The sequence below is a fragment of the Gymnoscopelus braueri genome, assembly GCF_963280865.1.
Source record: "Gymnoscopelus braueri genome assembly, chromosome: 10".
Taxonomy (NCBI): domain Eukaryota; kingdom Metazoa; phylum Chordata; class Actinopteri; order Myctophiformes; family Myctophidae; genus Gymnoscopelus; species Gymnoscopelus braueri.
In genome coordinates this window covers 38,343,437-38,362,636 of record NC_137611.1, presented here as the reverse complement: position 1 = coordinate 38,362,636, position 19,200 = coordinate 38,343,437, and the positions used below count along the sequence as shown (strand labels likewise).

At 42.8% G+C, this 19,200-nt stretch overlaps 1 protein-coding gene across 1 annotated transcript in view; it reads left to right on the top strand.

The window, feature by feature from the left end:
- Positions 1-19,200, top strand: part of pigk (phosphatidylinositol glycan anchor biosynthesis, class K) — a 38,593-nt gene extending 19,393 nt beyond the window's left edge. The window contains exon 11 of the mRNA XM_080441179.1: positions 17,406-19,200. Coding sequence (XP_080297305.1) covers positions 17,406-17,522 — 117 coding nt within the window. The 3' untranslated portion in view covers positions 17,523-19,200. The remainder of the gene's footprint in view (positions 1-17,405) is intronic.

Genomic DNA, 19,200 nt, shown 5'->3' with positions numbered 1-19,200 from the left:
CCCATCACCGTTCCACTTCTGAAACTCGTGTTTTGCGTTCAAACCGCTGCACCCGATGTCCTGTATCATTTATGGAATACTCCTGTATCACATTTAAAAAAACTAAACATTTACAACCCATAAAAGTTACACATAATAGTATTTGTGCTACAGAAGCATAACACACTTCGTTTTTATCAGGGTGAGTGGAAATATTGGTCTGTTAATGTTTGGGCTTGTTTGGCTGTGGCACTAAAGCTGTCAGTGTTCCTTGTGTGTAGCTGTGAGTAGAGTGTATAGTTCAATGGGTAGCAAGAAACATCGCTAGGACATGTATCTCTGCTGGCATTACAGTCCCACTGGGCCCATCCATGCTAAAAAGAAAATATATGGATTGGCACTGTAGATAAAAGCTTCCACCAAATTGAATGTCATTTTATGTTTTTTGTTTGTTTGACTAAACTCCTAAGCACTGTTGTGAAGCTGCCTTCATGTAAATCTGCAATGTATTAATTCTTCCCTGAAAAGCTAAGCCGTGGTCTCTGGACACCTGAAGTGTAACCTTGAATATGGCAAAGCCACTTTTTTTTTTGTATTAACCAATCAAAATAGGATATAATTAAATGCTTGTTAAACAAATTAGGAAGTGAACGCACTTGAACGCAATGATTCTTGTAGACATTAATAGTTTCCCATGGTGCCTCATGCCATCTCCCAGGGGAACCCATTTCAAACTAGGAACAAGGGATCTGAGTCATCGCCTTGAGCCTACTTTGTTTTGTTTTTTAAATGGGTATTATGGTAAACAAGATTTGTCTGGTCTTCTTGGGTTGTGTTCTGCTGTCAGAGTTGTTATTGATCAAGCTGTTGAGAATTTCCCCTTGTTGTGACCTTACACTGGGAACAATTAGCATAATGTTGCAAATTGCATTTCTAGTTTAGTTAGCTACAGCTGGTTACAGCTACAGATGTGCCTTAGTGAAGCAAAAGGTAAATCTGCTCATTGCAAGCTGTGAGACACAGCCCCCCCCAAAAAAACTTTGCATTGTCTTCCTACAGATGGAATTATTACTTCAGTCAATCAGGGGCTTAACCCCTTAAACCCTATATTCTTCTTTGTATGTCAAATAGTAAAAATAGACGACCTGCAAGCTCAAATGATCTACATGCTCACAACGATCTACAGTATGAGCTCACAATGCATCACAAGTTGTAGATCTGCAATGTTCACCGAATGTTCACCTATTTTTGCCAAGTGTTCTATTATGACACACCAGAATAAGGACGCTAGGGTTCATGTGGTTAAAACTACAATCCGTATATTTTATGTCCGCTGTCTCCATCTCCTGACGGAGAAGTAATTGCAACAATATCTGAACTATGATTAAGATGGTGGCACAGAAAGTATCCAATCCAGTCTGCTTCAAATACACCAGGGTGTCATTTCTCAATGGACGAGTAGGGAGGCCACCTCCAACCAATGCAGGTGTGCTAGTCATATTGTATTAAGATAGTCTACCATGCAGATTGGTTAAAATGGCATTTTATTCATTAAAACAAGTTCTGTATTATTATTATAGTAGCTTTTAATTGACCATGATATTACCCCCAAACTGTTGCATTAGAGCTACCACTGTGGATCACTGGAAAAACAAACAACTTTTGTTGCAACTCAACAACCTTTGGTCAAGACTATATAAAGTGAAAACATAATAGTGTGCAGCTAATGGGTCAATGTGTACACTCTCAGTTGAATTAACACTCAGGATTTTGCAGAAAGCAATTTTAGACATTGGACCTCAAGCCTAGGACATAAATTGCATGTCTTTTTAGTTCTGAGGAAAATGTCAGTGAACATCGGTGACACTGGGATAAACAAAGGAACAACAGTCAGACAGGCTTTGCTGAATCAGTAGGGCTACAGTATCATTGCCCCTGACATTGACAATGGACAGAAGGCCTCCAGTCAGTTGTTCCAGAGAGCGGAGGCTGAGCACAGGCTTGATCCCTATCAAAGGTCTAACAGAGCATCATGACAGGAACCAAGAGAAGGCTCCACACGCCCTAAAGCACTCTGGGAAATCAACAGAGGAATGTGCCAATGGGCTGGCTAACAAAAGGCTTGTTTCATATCCATTGAAAGGACCTGCGTGTCCCATAAACAGTTTTTCCCACTCAAAGTAGTTAACTACATTTAATTAAACTAGAAGTTTAACTATATTTTGCAGTTAGCATGCCGTAGTTCAACTGCATTCATGTGTTCATAGTGATTCAGGTCATGAAATTACTTTTTGTGTCTTTTCTTTCTTTTTCTCTTTTACACCATTGCTTCTCTACTGTAATTGAAGCCCCTTTGACCAGCCCCGCCCACTTTTTATTTAATCTGAGCTGACTATTTGAAGGCATGCCCAGGCAATGCATTCATCATGCATTTAATCAACTATTTCTAAGTAGTTTTCGTTAATTAAACTAGATTTCTCTTTATGGTAGTTTTGCTGTAGTTCAATTTGTTCCGGTGTGAATTAATTCGTAGCTTGCAAAACTACTATGCTTCCCATACACACTGCCCATCAATTGCTATTGATGCTGTACAAGCACCCAAAAATTGCAAGGGCCTTAAGGGCCTTTGCAAGCCTACAAGAACAAGAATATTGTTGTGCCCTAGGCAGGTCAAATGCTGTTGTTTTCTGGCTCCAGCCTGTTGGCCCCAGAGAGCAGAGGCTGAACATAGCCCTGATCCCTGCCAAAGGCCTGCTGAGCAATGTGACAGGAACAGGGCCAAGTCTCTGCATCCAGAAGCACTCTGGGAAATCAACAGAAGCCCTGCCTCCAGGACCAAAACGGGCTCGTTTCAGATTCACTGAACACTGTTCGTGCTAGAGTTTCCCCGTGAACCATGGCCATAATCTTTAATGCACAGGAGTGCTTGCACTTGAGCACAGACTCATGTATATGCACCCACACACATTTTATGCAGAGTCCTAAGCCTGATGCTTGACACGATGTCTCGATTAGCTCCCTCTCGCCTCTCTTTTCTCTTTTCTCTGTTTTTCTTTTTCCCTTTTTTTCTCCCAATGTAGTCGTTATGCCACTTCACAATTTCCTCCACACATCGTCGTCCCTATCACTGCTAATACCGGCACCCCAAACCTTTGAACAATCAAAATATTTTTTTTCCATGGATTCCTCGGATCATGTAGCAACTCCACTCACAGGCCCCGGGCCATTTGTGCCAGACTACATTTTCAGCTATTATGCGTTTTCTTTTTGCTACTACAAATACTACAACTTCTGTCTTGTGATCCAGATGTATCAGTCAGTCATAGCCAATTGGAATGGAACCTGCGACATCTGTCTTCCAAACTTTGCTGGCCCTGGGTGGGCAACCTGACCTGGCGGGGATCTGTGCTCAGAGGAGTGCACTTTTCTAGTTTCTTCTTCGCTGTGTACTATCGTTTGCTGTGTCCATCTTGTAGGGGATCACTACTGCCCCCACAGTTGACTCTGGCATGGCCAGGCTAATATCACTGCGTAGATATTAGTCTGGAATCTCTGTATGGAACCTGCATTTCCAATGGGCGGATTAAAAAAATCCTCTGGTGATAAACCCACCCCATATTTGCATACTGGGCCCTGATTGGTGCCCCACAACTTCGGGGGCAGCAAAATCTAAGCACAACCGAGCGGGGCCAGACCTAATCTGCCGAGGGCTTCTTTTTTTGCATTGGCAGATTCGTCTGGTTTCCAGGCTATATCTTGCCTCAGTTCATATGTTAAGTTAAGGTCTGGTGTTAATGTGGATGGATAATTTCTCCTGCCGGGGGCTAGATATCCCTCCCGTCTCTCCCTGCATTCTCCCTTCTCCAAAAATAGAGCATAATGGCCTTTTAGTCTACTCCACGTGGTTGGCAGGAACTTTTTCCCTGTGTCATGTGGACTTCTCTCTCTCTCTTTTTCTCTCTCCTTTTCTCTCTCTCTCACTGCCTCTGTCTCTTTCTGTCTCAAAAAGCATTCTAAACACACAGGCAGCACAGACACGTGCACAAACTGCACATAAGGTACATGTGTGTCATCAACCTGGGGACCGCTGGCAGAGATTTTGATTATCGCCTCATGGTCCTGCTGGGGTGAAGATGGGTGTGTAACCTTTGACTGACTGACTCATCTCTCACTCCCTGTCACCCTCAGCGGTCCATCTCCATGGCAGTAGCAGACTGGTCAGTGTCCATCAGGCCTGTTGTCGCCTTACTGTGCCTGTTGATTAGTTGTCACATTAGGTATGTGCAGCACTGAATATGAGTGCTACTCCAAGACGTGTTTGTTTGGTGCTGCTGTTGCAGTGGCACTGATCTTTGTTTTGCACCCTGTCCTTCCGTCCGTCCGTGTGTCCGTCAGTATGTGGACAGCTAATCTCCGGCACCGTTGGCTTAATCGCAGCGAAACTGTGCACACACACTCCCTGGATGCCAATGCAGAACCTCTGCCCCAAACTTTTCACATGGGTCTATTATAGTGCCACCAGGAGGCCGCTTTTTGCGAAACACATTTTGACGGTACTCCTACATATTTTGTCCAAACGTCACAAAAATCGGTACACAGTATCTCTAGTGTCATTAACACCTTTACCGCCGGGCCCGTAGTTCTACGGGCCGTTAAATCCAACGGTTAAGCGCCGAGCCCGTAGTCCTACGGGCTGCGGTCTTTTCGCGCATGCGCGGTCCGGGTGCACTTTCGGAATTTTTTTGATCCACTTCCGTTTCCGGTTTGATGACAGGAAATAGAATTATTTGGGATCCGGTTTCGACGATCACGCCCGCTCCCATTCTACAGACGAAACTGAAACTCAATTCTCTTCCTGTAGTTTTTTCTCCTCGCATTTCACTGTTTAACGTAATCCGCTCTAACTACAGTCATGGAAGTCCGTTTGACATGCGGTCTTCACTGGGAGATACAGGGAGATCTCGCGGATGTAAACAGACCGTTCACGGCTCAATCTTAAGGATTTTAACAAGATCTATGGCGACATGAAAAAAACAAAAACAACAAAAACACCTTGGCACTGGTGAGTACATTATGAGATTAACCTCTGGCGGTGGATGTGTTAAACAAAACCATTTTTCAGATTTTTCATATTCCATCCTGATTGGCTAAGATTGGCTTCCAAAGTTTGCAGGAGTGCTCCGTTTTGAACATAGCGTGCGATTTCCGTGAAATCTTGCACGCACATTCCTACTAGGATGAGGAATAACTGTCACTTGATATTTTTCAAATCAGCCTCATGGCGGCGCTATAACAGGCTAATTTGTGTTTTTACCTATAACTTCACCGATCTGTGTAAAACTTGTATGCGCACTCCCTAGAGGCCAAAAAAAACCTGTTTGCCCTGCATTTATCACATCTGCCTTTTATAGCGCCACCAGGAAGCTGACTTACTGTATGTAAAACACATTTGATGATATATTACTCCTTCAGATTTTTTCCAAATTTCACGCATAATTTATCGGTCCACATGATCTGTTAGATTTTTCATATTCCATCCTGATTGGCGAATACCGAACATTGCTGGCCCACAATAACCTACCTGACCTGGCGGAGACTTGTGCTCCGCGGAGCAATTTTTCTAGTTTTCTCTCTGCAGCCATAGAGCACCGAAGTCTGACGTAATTTATACATCCTACCTGGTTCGCGGTTTTCCACCCACGTTCTGAATTCCCATAGACGTCTTTAATATTGTGTCAAACTGTGTTCCAAAATAAAATTATCCCGGCGGTTTGACTCTTATGCATCAACTGACGGTGAGAAAATGATAATGTTACTTCCGCCGAATTAGTTACATTTTCGCCAGAAACAGACTATCAAATATAAGTGACTGACTATCATAAACGATACAGAACCTCCTCCCTGACGAGACAGTTTGTTTATTTTTGGACCACAATTCTTATATAAGACGATTCTAAGATGACCCAATGTTATTCTCCATAGAGAAATTACTTTACGAACCAGGGGATGAACGAGTGACGTCAGGACTTCTGTACTCTATTGATCAAATGGGCTGATTTAGAGAGGTAATATCAAGTAATTATCAAATCCCATAAGTTCCAACTCATACTTACCGTTCCCTCTCTCCTGTTCTAGTTCTCTCTTTTTGGATTTATTATCGTAATTTTATTTTAAAACACTTCTGTGAAAAGACATTGTTTTAAAATACAATTCCCACTGCAGTCATGGCTTGTCCATGCTGATCCTTCTAGTGCTCAAGGTTCTTTATTTACCTTCCCACATCTTTAAGGCAGCATTCATGTAGTTTGACACTTTATAAAGTACCTTCTTCTATAAAATCACAACAGCATGGACGCTGGACATTAGAATTCACTGGAGCATAATGATATGAACCATGGTTTTTCATTTTCCATTAGGATTTCACATGCATTGATTTCCTATTTTTTGTCTGAAATGAAACCATTTTGACAAATCAAAAACTAATTTCTTTTCATGCTTTTTTTTGGTAGGATGACCATGACACTTGGTCACAAAATGCACTACAGTTGTGTGGCATTTAACTTAATATATGGTTATTTTAATATTATATTAATCATTACTTAAAAACAAATGGCTTTTGTATTTGCAACCTTTATAGATCAAAATGTGCTCAATTTTGTTTTTTGAGTGCTCGCTTAAATTTAGACTAGTCATGTAGTCAGTTAAATGGCATCATTTAAATGCCAGTGCAATTAGTCATCCCTATTTCAAACACTTCCAATATGAGATGACAATGAATATGTAAGGCAGCGCACTCTGCATGGAAAGGCTATACAAAGAGGGGGTGGGTGGGTGGGTGCAGTCACTTTTCTGTGCACATGTGAGCCAGTGCCGGAAAAGTGAGTGCTTGTGCACAATCTGGGAGTTGATTAATGTCCTGTCAACCTTTGGCAGCTGTCTCAGAGGTGGAGATGGGGTGAGTCCCCTTCATCATGCGACAGTTCTCATCCTCTCATCACACATCCCCATGCCAATGCCTGATCATAGTATGTTCTGGAAATGAGAGACTGGAGCTCTTTTATTAGTGCCCCCCCCCCCCCCTATCTTTTCTTGTGTATTTTGTTTGCGTTCCTTGACGGGTCGTTTCCTGGTCTCTGGCGTAAAATTGTTATTTGTTCTCCTGCCAGCTTGACACCACACATTATGGCTCTGGAGAATTGAAAATGGAAACGGCAGAAATTAATGTCCCGCCCTTCTGCAACCCAAACCAACCCCCCCCCGCCCCAACACCCCACCCCAGTGCTACACTCTTCTCTCCTCCATCTCGCAGCTGCAGTGTCAGGGAGGATGTGCCCGATTCACAGGCCAAATCAACCTCCAACAAACATGCAACCCCCTTTTTTTGTCTGTAAATGTCAATTAGAATTTGCTTTGCCGCATTGCCCACGCTCATTCATTACGACTGACAACCGTTGGGTGAAGAAAGCAGAAGGACATTAGTACCTTGACTTCTACTTTGCTGAGGGCTTAAAAGGCGAAGTCTGCCTACTGGTCCTTGCTTTGCACAATGACGACCACTCTGTCATCTGGCTCTCTAGAACAATTTGCTGTGGTGTTTGACCTTGGAGGGGTTGTGTTTGGCAGGGCTTTTCAGACCTCCCTTAACGACCATTAGCACCCTGCGTGGCACTGTTAATTAGCTCCAATCAATCAGATGGGTAGCCGTAAATTGATTTTGCCTGGGAATTTAATATGCAACAGAGAGCACATGTAAAGCAAGGGAAGAGACTTTTTGTGCCAAGGTCCCTGTCCTTGGCAATGAAATGTGAATGTCTATTGTTAGGAAAGGTCAGTGAGCAATCGCTTTCTTACAGCATCTTTCTTCACTCTTTCTCTTCTCTGTATTACTTTGCCAGTGTCCTTTCTTTACATCTCTCTCTCACCACCGTACTTTTTCTCTGCTTCTATCTCAAGGAGATATGCATGCGTGTATGTTTATGCATGTTTTTTTATATTTAGGAACATCCTATTATTTCGGACACAAGTGTCATTTATTTCTTTTTATGTATTACTTGACATATAGGCCTTCAATTATTTGTTTTTATATCTGCAGTGCATTACTACTACCCAAGTTTATTTGTATTGCATATTTCAACAATAAGACAAGTGCATTAATGCAAAAGATACGCATTATAAAAGTGTTTTATATTATTATTAAAACATGTAATTAAGAAGTTGAGAATACAAGCACAAGACAGCCAATATTCTCTGTTTCAACCCAGATATGAACAGCTATTCACAGCTAAAACTGGAAAATACACACTTATTGGACCATACATTAATCTGTCAACCACAGCATTGTGTCCAATCTGGAATATTGCAAACCTATTAACAGTTATCATAATCCTTTGTCCTGTGTAATAACCTCCAACAAGGGTTGACACTTATCTATGCTGAGGAGATAACACACCAAAGGGACACGACTAGCCTCTGAATATCTGGACTTTCTGTCTTTATTGCCTATGGATTTACACTGAAATAGCTTTAGTGAAAATAGCACCACTGTGCAAAATTGTGTTGGAGGGGGACATACATCATATTTCTTTTAAGAAGATTACGTTTGTCGTTGAAGACTAAACTCATTAGTTGACAAACGACTGTAGAAAATAATTTATATTGTTTCCCTTTGTGGCATATATTCCCCATTGTTACCCTGAAATACACGATTATAGCAGGCTTGTTAGCCAATGATGGGTAAGATAGGTTAGATAGGTCATAGGTTAAGACCTCAGAACAACCTCAAGCATGTTTTTAACACTAACGGCAACACCTGCTGTTTAGAAGAACAGACAATATCAGCTACAATATAACTGTTCCATGATGGCCAACATTACCTATTATGTGTCTGTCTTTGAATTAATAAATTGTACATTCTCAACCACTGATGCCATGAAAGAACACCTACCACTCACTACTTCATTAATGAACGCAGTACTAAAGCGCATGTGTTTGAAGAAATTGCACCATTATGTCGGACTTGGAACAGTCATGGATTTGTCAAATCGTCACGGTCCCATAAGGGAAATTTGGTTCACTGACAGGGTTTATAATACAAGATGTCATCAATAATAATTGGTGCTTTTGTCATTGTTGCCGATTTATGATGTTTTTGTTATAACCTTGTATTTTTATTTTATTAGAGTAAAAAAAAAGGGATGCATACATATTGTTGCCAATTTTAATCAAGCATCTCTGGGGAAAGTATGCAGAAATTGTATGAGCACATTACCGTTAATACTTAAAAATGCAATACACCTTTCTGAAGCACTTATAAATCAGTCCTGCATGCACCGTTTGGAAAATCCTACCACAATTGAGGGGGGCGTACTGAAGATGAGTATGTTGATAGCATCTTATCAGTTATTAAAAAGTGCCTGGATGACAAGAGTCCCCACAAAAATAGATAGACTGCACCATGCGAGAAGCGCTTAGGCGGCGAGATGTTGCTTTTGCGTCGGGGAACGAGGAAGATAAAAAGAGTGCTCGTTATGCACTTAGGAAATTGACAGCAAAAGTCTTTGGAACAGCTTACACACCGTTACTGACTTTGAACCCGCACTACAAGCAGTGTGAAAGTGTCCTCTCCCCCAGACAAGTTACAACTTGTCTGGGCGATTTGAAACTTCGGACATAATCAAAATCACCCTCCCCACTCCCATCGACCTACAGTTGCCTCCGTCGATATTCAGTCGCGCTGAGAGTGACGCCACCAGCAGTCCGTGAGGTAACCAGTGGTGAAGCAGGTGATGCTAATTCACGTGTGCGTGACGATGGTGCAGTATCAGGAGTTTTCAGTGGAGAGGGTCACTGACTTCAAATTCGGCCTCAAGGTCCTGCGGGCCTTCTACATACCACTGAGAGCATCATGACTGGCTGCATCACTGCCTGGTATGTGAATTATACTGACCTCAACAGAAAAGCAATGCGGAGGCGGTCCACCTATTATGTCAATCCAGGACACATACTGTACGATAGCATTGTCAGCAAAGCTCCTAGCCATTCCAACCAAGGACAAGTGTCAAGTGGCTCTGTAGCCACAGAACCATAAGTGGATAGGATAACACACAGTGGACAGGATAACACACACACGCACGTACTGTAGAGCAAGAGCAACACACACCCGGATGCGGACAGACTTCAATGGCAGTTTATGGACTAATGTGCAAACATATGGTGGACATGGAACAATAACATCACAGACACAACTTAAGGTTTCACCGCACTCTGTTGTTCTCTATACACACCAGCCATGGGACACACGCAAAAAAACATTACTGGACTTTCGCACAAGAGACGCCACGCATGCCTCGAGCAGCTGCAACAGCTGATTATTTAATTGTGTCGCCTTATTTCCTCTACTTGCTAAGAAATTGCACTCCTTACTTTGCTTATTCAGCCTGTTGTGTGTGTGTGTGTGTGTGCAATCTCTCGCTGTGTGTGTGTGTGTGTGTGTGTGTGTGTCTCACTTGCAAAGTTACCGTTACTAGGGTCACATGCTAGACATTGTGTGTGTGCACAAGCCTGTATGGACGTTTTTATCCCGATATATTAACTCTTTATAACTTTTCCTCTGCTGTGTATGTGTGGGTGCCTCGACTTACTTAATGTCTTTGTCAACACAAGGAATACCAAAACGCTCGCCCCAAAACACGGTCGCCCAGGGGCAAATCCGGCGGTTTTCACCTGGTTTTCCTAAACGTAACCTCAGTAAAACGGTGCCAAAACCTAACCTTATTCCTAAACTTAACCTCAGTGAAACTACAGTATGGCTAACCGTAAACTTATTTCTAACCTTATCCTCAGTAAAACAAATACAAGAATACAAGAACTGCTGGTCAGCGATGGGGACAAGCATGTTTTGGGGCGAGTATTCCGGTTACCAACACAAGCCGCCACCCTGGCCGGCTGATCTTTTAACAGGCGCCCCACACATCATTTATACTGCCATTTCACCGTTGCAATAAGTGGCTGGCTTGGGTAATAGTATATAACTTCTAGTTCTTATTATTGCTGCTACAATGCCTGAGGAACTAGCAAAACAAATTGTACTCTTATGTACCCATACACAAGATGTAACAATAAAGAAACCTTGAAAGCACACGATCACAACACTTGGAATTCAATCAGCAAAAAATGCATGGAAAACCTGTCTCCCTCGTGCATTTGTCCCCGTCGTCAACCTCAGTCTGTCTCCTCATTCTGCAACTCTACCTCTCCATGTGAGTGTGTGTGTGTCTCTCCTCTAATCTACTGACATATGCTCCTCTCCTGTGTGCTCGGTGTGCTGACGTGGCCCACTGTCGCAATCGATCCATCGCTCCTACCCCTCTTTACCCAGGGGGTGGTTCTCAGTCACACGCACATAACACCCACACACCAGCCAATGTGCACGTCTACCAAAGGTCAACCCTCCCCAAGAGCCACACGCTGCCATTCCACTCCCATCAGCACCCCCCTGGCCTGTTGTCATCTCAGACCCCCTATCTTTGGTACCCACTATCTTAGGTACAGCTACATCCTCAATCCCTTTTCATCAGGCACCACCTGCCCTACCAGCTACCAATTCATTATCACAAACCCTCATTGACATACAGTACACTTACAGCACAAGCCCTGGGCTGCATGGCCACAGCTAAAACGATAACGCTAAAGTGTTTTGCTAGATGTCGAGATAAAGATTACTAGTCCCCGGACTGACCCAGTAAACAGTATTTTATGTACATTTTAGCCCCACTAAAAACAATTCTAACCCCTGGATTTCGCCATGCGTGGCTTCATTACGTTCCAGCTGTGACGTGACCACTGGAACTGATCGCAGCCGCTCTAGACAATGCTTGTGATTCCCCCAGACACATTTTGAGAAGCGGCCCAGAAGTGGCTCTCTGCGCTGCTCCGCTAAGCTTGCGGAAAGAAGCAAAATAGACAATGAAAATTTGGCATATTGACATTATAACAGCATTATTTAAATAACTAAGTATTTTGTGTCTGTATCAACAGAATAGCCTATGTCACAATGAAAACAAGCGCCCTTAAAAAGCTTTGGCTGAATGTTCTTTCAGCCTTGAATACGAGCACGGAGCATCTTGAAGTAACCAGAAATATTGATCTGGACATAGTTAGGATGTACTGTATTTGCAAAGATTCTTGTTGAATCTTGTTTTAATTTACCACTCACCTGGTCTGAGAAAAGGGGGGAGGACACATCCTGGCAAGCAAATCTGTATTGCCGAAAACAGTCCGCCTCCTTTAATTTCTATTTTCGGAATCATAGTGCTGGCATCGTGTCTTTTGGGCTGTTTGGAGTCGGCATAGCCATTTTCATTAAAGGGTTGGGGCATTGTGGATTCATAGAATATCAAGACTAGATAGACCACAGGTTTTCAAAGAGTGGGCCGCTGTGGAGACAAAGAGGGATGTGAGGGGGTGCCAGGGGGGGGCAATTGAAAAGGAGAATGAAAAGAAAAGAAAACAATGTGTCGCAATGCGATGTGTTGTGAACTTGTAAATCAGGTGGGGTTTTTTGTTTCGTTTTTTTCAGCCATTTCGCAATGGGGGGGGCGCAGCCAGCGGCTATGGCTAGTAGTACATTTTTAAAGAAAGGACTTAAAACGAGGAGAGGGTAAAAAAACGCAGAGATGCATGCAAATACATAATAATCACACCCAGTGTGATGTGAGCGATGCTATTTATGAGTTATTAATTTCATCATGCATCTCGGTAGCCAATCACAGCACGTCCTGCGAAGTGACGTGCTTACATTTTATACATTATTATTAATTTCATCATGCGTCTCGCTAGCCAATCACAGCGAGTCTGCGAAGTTTGAAGTTAATTTCATCATGCGTCTCGCTAGCCAATCACAGCACGTCCTGCAAAGCTTAGCCTATGGGCGTGTTTTCCACAGCATGGCGTCACAGCGAAAGACAAATTTTCACGACGGAAAGAAAAACTTTCACCACGGATGGGTCCTAAACCCTCTTATAGGAGCGGTTACACCGCTCAAAAATAAATTAAAAGAACAAGTAAAGCAGGAAGAGAAATACAGCAATCTAAGTAAAAGCAATGCTAAAAATATGTCTTAAGATTTATTTTTAAAATGTCCACAGATTCAGAAACCCGCTTATCCCCCGGCAGGCTGTTCCAAAGCTTGGGACCATAATTGCTAAAAGCTCCTTCTCCATACTTTTTTGTTCTAGTCTCTGTAACAGTTAGGAGAGAACAGAGCCAGAGGATCTAAGGGCCCTGCCGAGCACGTACTTAGGAAGCATTGCAGACAAGTAGCCAGGTGCATTTCCATTGAATGATTTAGAAACCAGTTAAAGGATCTTAAAATCTATTCTAAAACTGACAGGCAACAAATGCAGGGACTTAGAAATAGGCGTAATGTAACGTAAGTTGTAACCGACCAATTTTTTCTTTGGTAGACCAGACAGGAGAGCATTACAGTAATCAAGCCTGCTAGTGATAAAACAATGTATTCATTTCTCAGTGTAATCCTGGGAGAGAAATGGTCAGACTTTGGCAATGTTTTTTAGGTCGTAAAAGTATAATTTTGTGACATTTCTGATATGTTCAAATCAGAGTAACTTGATGCTTGATCGTGTTAAGTGCCCTGGATTGTACATTTCTCCCTCTGGTCCTTTGCCCCAATGAGAAGAATTATTATTTTTCCTTCATTTAATTTAAGTAAATCTCTGACATCCATGTTTTTATATCGGTAATGCAGTTGACTAGGGTGTCAATTGGACTAAGATCCTCTGTGGGATATGGATATGTATAATTGGGTGTCATCAGCATAAGCTATGAAAGTTTATATTGTGTTTTCTGATTATTGAGCCAAGTGGTAGCATGCATAAGTTAAAGAGAATGGGGCCCTAGATGTGGAGCCCTGAGGGACACCACATGTCAGCTCAACTCAGTCACCAAATGCCACTAGGAACTCACAACCAGTTAGGTTCGATCTGAACCGCTCAAACTGTGCCGGAAAGACCAACCCAGTTCTCAAGTCTGTCCAAAAGAATTGTATGCTTAATGCATACACATTTAGCTTATTATACATACTGTGTAACATTTTGCTTATCACACCAAATGGCTTACTTAAAATAAATCGATTATATATCACAATAAAACCGGCTCACAAAAACTGTTTTTTTCAATTATTTCAAAAGTGGAGCCGGCTTCTATAAATATATATTTTCAATTACATAAAGTATTACTTGTCCTCAAATGTCGGGTTATTTGTGAACACTAAAACTGTAATATACAATTTTACATGATGACAGACATGACACACTCACATACAGATTCAAACAAACACTGTTATCTCTTTAATAATAATAATGGATTTTATTTATAACGCACTTTACATTTACAAGAAATCTCAAAGTGCTTACAGAAGGCAAAACATAAAAACAGAAACATCACACCAATAAAAGAAAACAACAACTAAGAAACTGAACAAAACAATTAAAACATGGGGGCATAAAGCCTAGAGGTAAAACCAGCTAAAAAAATGCTTTGCTAAAAAGGTAGGTCTTTAATCCTCTCTTAAAGCAGTCGACCGACCTGGTGCTCTCAGGTGGACAGGGAGGGCGTTCCACAGTTCGGGGGCGACCGAGCAGAAAGCCTGGTCGCCCATGGTGCGTAGATTGGCCTTGCGGGTGTTGAGGAGGTTGGTGTTTGAAAAGCGGAGGTTGCGGGTCGAGGGTTGTAGGGAGACTAGGTCCTTGAGGTATGAGGGAGCGTTGCCGTGAATGCACTGATGTGTCAACAGGGATATTTTGTATTTTGTATTTGTATATACTTTAGCTCTTTAGATGATGTGGCAGTGAGTTGGGCAGCTCTCTCAGCTTGACCCACAGCTCACTGTGTGTCTGCTTTAGCATTCTGGATGGCTGGGGCTCTCTATTGATTTGGCTTGATTGAGCTGTTAAATACATTTGGAGTCAGACGTAATCCAATTTTAGCGCTGGCCTCAGTTTTTCTGCATTCAAAATTAATTGCGTCCTCACATTACCTGGATTTTGGACATAAATCTTGCGGGTAGACATCTCTTATGTACATCACGCACCTTCATCTGTACTATAATTCACGGAATCTCTTGTGTGTGTCTGTGTGTCACACAAAATGTGTCCCTGGCATAACTCTGACATCGTCCGACCGGCCGGTCTGAAACTTGGCGTGTGTGTCTCATATAACCCAGAGGTGTGCAGAGCCAAATGTCAATTCGGATAGACCCAACGTTTTCCGAGAACCGAAAAACCATGAATATCTGTATCTGTCGGCCCGTGGGACTGAGAAAGAGGCAGAAATTCTCCATGTGTTCTGGAGATTGTATGCAGAACACATGATTGGCCAACCCAAACCGCCGGCTTCGCGGAGTGATGGAGCGTCACGTTTTTGCCGCTAAACCAGTCCCTGATTGGCTAACCCGACCCGTCGGCTTAACTGACTGGCCGAGATTCGCACAACATTTGTGCCGCACAGCAGTATAAATGGAACAACTTGCATCGTTCCCGAAATGCATGGCCCCAAATAGACCTAGTCTCTATAGAAGAGATAATTCCACGCGAAACTCCCACCTCAACAGACAGGTTCAGCACTTTTCAGAAAGGAGCTAAAGGAGATGAGCACTGCGTTTATGACTTTATTATACAGTAGTACAAATAGAATGGCCATTCATCATGATAATGACACAGTGGCATTGAACCATCAGTTTGCTACAACAATGGCAATGCCTAATAAAGGCAGAAATTGCTGCTCCATCCCCTGTATGATCCTGCAGCATAGTCCTCTATTGGCAGTAGTGAGATGGTGTTTGTGTTTGCCAGTAATGACTCTGGGCTGGCTTTCACACCAGGCTGCTCCTCCTCAGGGACCTGCCAATCTGCTGTCAGCCTGCCTCTTCTCTCATACGTATGTGCGCGCGTGCGTGCGTGTATGTGTCTCTCTGTGTGTGTGACTGTGTGTGTCTGTATGGCGGGGGAGCACTAACTGTTTTAGCAATGGCTCAGAATTATTGATCCATGCTTGCCATGACACAGCCCAATGTAGTATTTATTAATGATGATTAATTGGCAATTAAATGTCTGCCTGCAGACAACAGCCATGTTTTTATTAATTAACAGCCGAAGAAAGGAAATGACTCAGTTAGTCTAAACATACAACTTGGTTGCCACCTCCCCTGACTTGTGATGTCCTGGCTGGATAATGGCAGCTTGTATAATGAGAGATAACACAAATCTCTTAAGTGTATCCCTCAGAGGCTTTCTGTGGCATTGTCGCCTGCGGAGGAGTTATGAAGATTTTTTCTAGAGGTTAAAACTCATCTCTCCCTGGAATATTCCTGGCGCATTAGCATATAAATGCGCTCCTTGTGAGATGCATGTTTAATACCGCCGAGATTTAAAAGTCTAATCATACATAAAGTGATGATGTGGCAGTGAGTTGGGCAAATGCAGGACAGGGGGAGTATACTGATGAGCTTCGGCACACTTGCTGCCCTGAGTGCGTGCACACGTTTGTGTCCTCACGCGGGCACATACAGTACAGCTTGTGGCCCTGTGCGCCTGTGTATCTGTATTGAGTGTGTGTGTGTGAGAGAGAGAGACATTAGCTATTGTGTGTGAGCAAGATATAAAGTATAGATAAGAATATGTGCACACACAGTAGAATGTTGAAACTGATTGTACAGCACATGTGAAATGCTGTCCCTGCCTGATTGGTTGAGTGACATCTATAGAGGCTAGTGATGTGCGGGTCGGGTTTTTTCATGACCCGCCCCGCCACGGAACCCAACCCGCCCCGCGAACCCATATATAAATCTATGGCTCAACCTGCCCCGCGACCCGCGGTGGGAATATATATATATATATATTATATAGCGCTCTTTTAAGTACCCAAAGTTGCTTTAAATGTCTACAATAGCACAACATTGTCATGGACTAAATAAACAAGCATGTTGTTCAAAATAGGGTTTATTTTAATCTTTTTGCGTGTGAGAGCGGCTGACCCACTCACCCGCAGCCCGCATAATTGCCTCTGAAATCCTGACTCGACCACCCGCGCAGCGGGTTGACCCGTGGGACCCGCGGGTTACGGGTCGGCCCGCTCATCACTAGTAGAGGCCTGAGCAGCAGAAATGTACTCACTATTATGACACCCCCCATCTCTTATTGTTCCTGTCATCTCTAAGATAAATTAGAGGAAGGAGAGAGTGAAGAAAAGAAAGGGGAAGAAAATAATTTGAGGGATCACATTATTTTCTTCCCCTCTTTATTTTCTTCACTCTCTCCTTCCTCTCATTTATCTCTGAACCTCTCCTCATCTTCCTCTCCTCTTGTTCCTCCACTCTCTCCTTATTTTGTCTCTCCCCTCCTCTGGTCCAGAAACCCAAGCAGAAGGACTGGCACCCTCCAGATGGCTTCATCCTGGGCCTTTGGACCCTCATCATCCTCGTCTTCTTCAAGACCTATGGCATCAAGCACCTCAAACACATCTTCTGAAGACCTCGCAGCCACGCTCATCCTCCGGATAAATCAGAAGGACTTATAATAAAGGCCCCAGCCAGCGCTGCAGACCAGAATGTGTTTCAGTTACGCAGAATGAGTAATGAAGTTTTTATTTGCTGGGTATTTCACTTTGAGCCAAACATGATCTGGGAACACAGGACTGGCTAGTAGAGAGCTATAACGTACCATGGTTGTTAGCCCTCATCGCTCTCTCACTGGTACAGTTTTGACAACTTTGTGAAAGATTGATAACTACACAGCAAAACACGTGAAAAAAACTTAGACCCAAATAGACAGGCAGAGCTAAATGAACACTGACGATTTTATGGTGTGCTGACAGGCTCTAACTGATGTTTTTATATACATTTATATTTAATTTATACATGTTTTTTCTTGGTGAATGAATGCATCTCAATGAATGGCTGAATCTTGACGAGGGCAGTTACTTGGAAAATGTATTTTAGACCTGAAGCTACTTTCCTGGGTCCTTTCGTCAGTGCCTTTGTCATGCTGTATATTTATTTTATTTCTGTTTCTTCAGCCTGCACTATAATTGAGTTGATTTGTCTGAAAATGCACTGAACTGAGACGGCAGATAAGAATTACATTTATTTCTGAGAGCATGCAATTCTACATATTTCAGCACTTTTGTTTTGTGCTACTCAGGCCAGCGATGCGGTCAAAAGTGTGGGCACAACAACGTGCCATGGGTCATGAGAGCGGCGTGGCAAGTTAATGCCCCCCTCACCGCCATATACATTATACCACATGACCCTCATCACTTACAGTCCGGACTTTTGATGGACAACAATCACATAATCCCCATCTTGCGTGATGGACCCTTCAAATTTCCATTTGCTAAATCACCCTCCCCATGGCACCATCCATTATCTCTCAAGACCAGCACTTTTGCCATTATATCCCGCATGATGGGCAGCTATTTTCCTTCAGCGCCTTTCTTCGTGATGTGTGATAACACGAAAAGCAGTTAGCCCGTCTCAAATGAGTCACTCATGCAACGCGTTGGATGCATTTTCCTTCTCTCTTCTTGCTCTCTTTCTCCTTCTCTCTCCTCAAATCACCGACTCTGAGTTAGCCTCATTATTGGGAGAGAGGGAGTGAATAATGGTCAAATCATCCGGATTGAACCTGTGGTAGTTTATCTTTGCTACATTTGGTATAGGTAGACACCCATCGGGGCTCCACTGCCACTGAAAATGCATGGAGTCAGGATATGAAGCCATATGTAAGGGAAAGCTGCTGCTGTGTCAGCCACCATGCTTGCTTATACATTATTTATGCAACTTTTATTAGAGGCTCTTGTATTTCTGATTCTGATTCTTCTTCTAGTAGGAAATCTGTAGGTCCAGCTGTATGCCAGACTTCCACAACTGGCAGGGTGGGCTAATAGTCCTGATGGTGGTGCTACAGCAGCCATCTACATTTAAAAATTCTTAACAAATGCTGTCACTTTGCACCTTTCACCAAACTGTAGTCCCAAGTGAGCAGAATATGCTTTGAGCTGGTAGGAATTATACATTAAGTGAAAGTACAACTCTGCAAAAGCTTCCCTGGCTTAAACAATACATTTTTGCTTGGTTTAATTTCTTTTCATTAAATTCAATAACTAGTATGGTGTGATGCCCTCAGTAAACAAAATGGTTTGAATGGA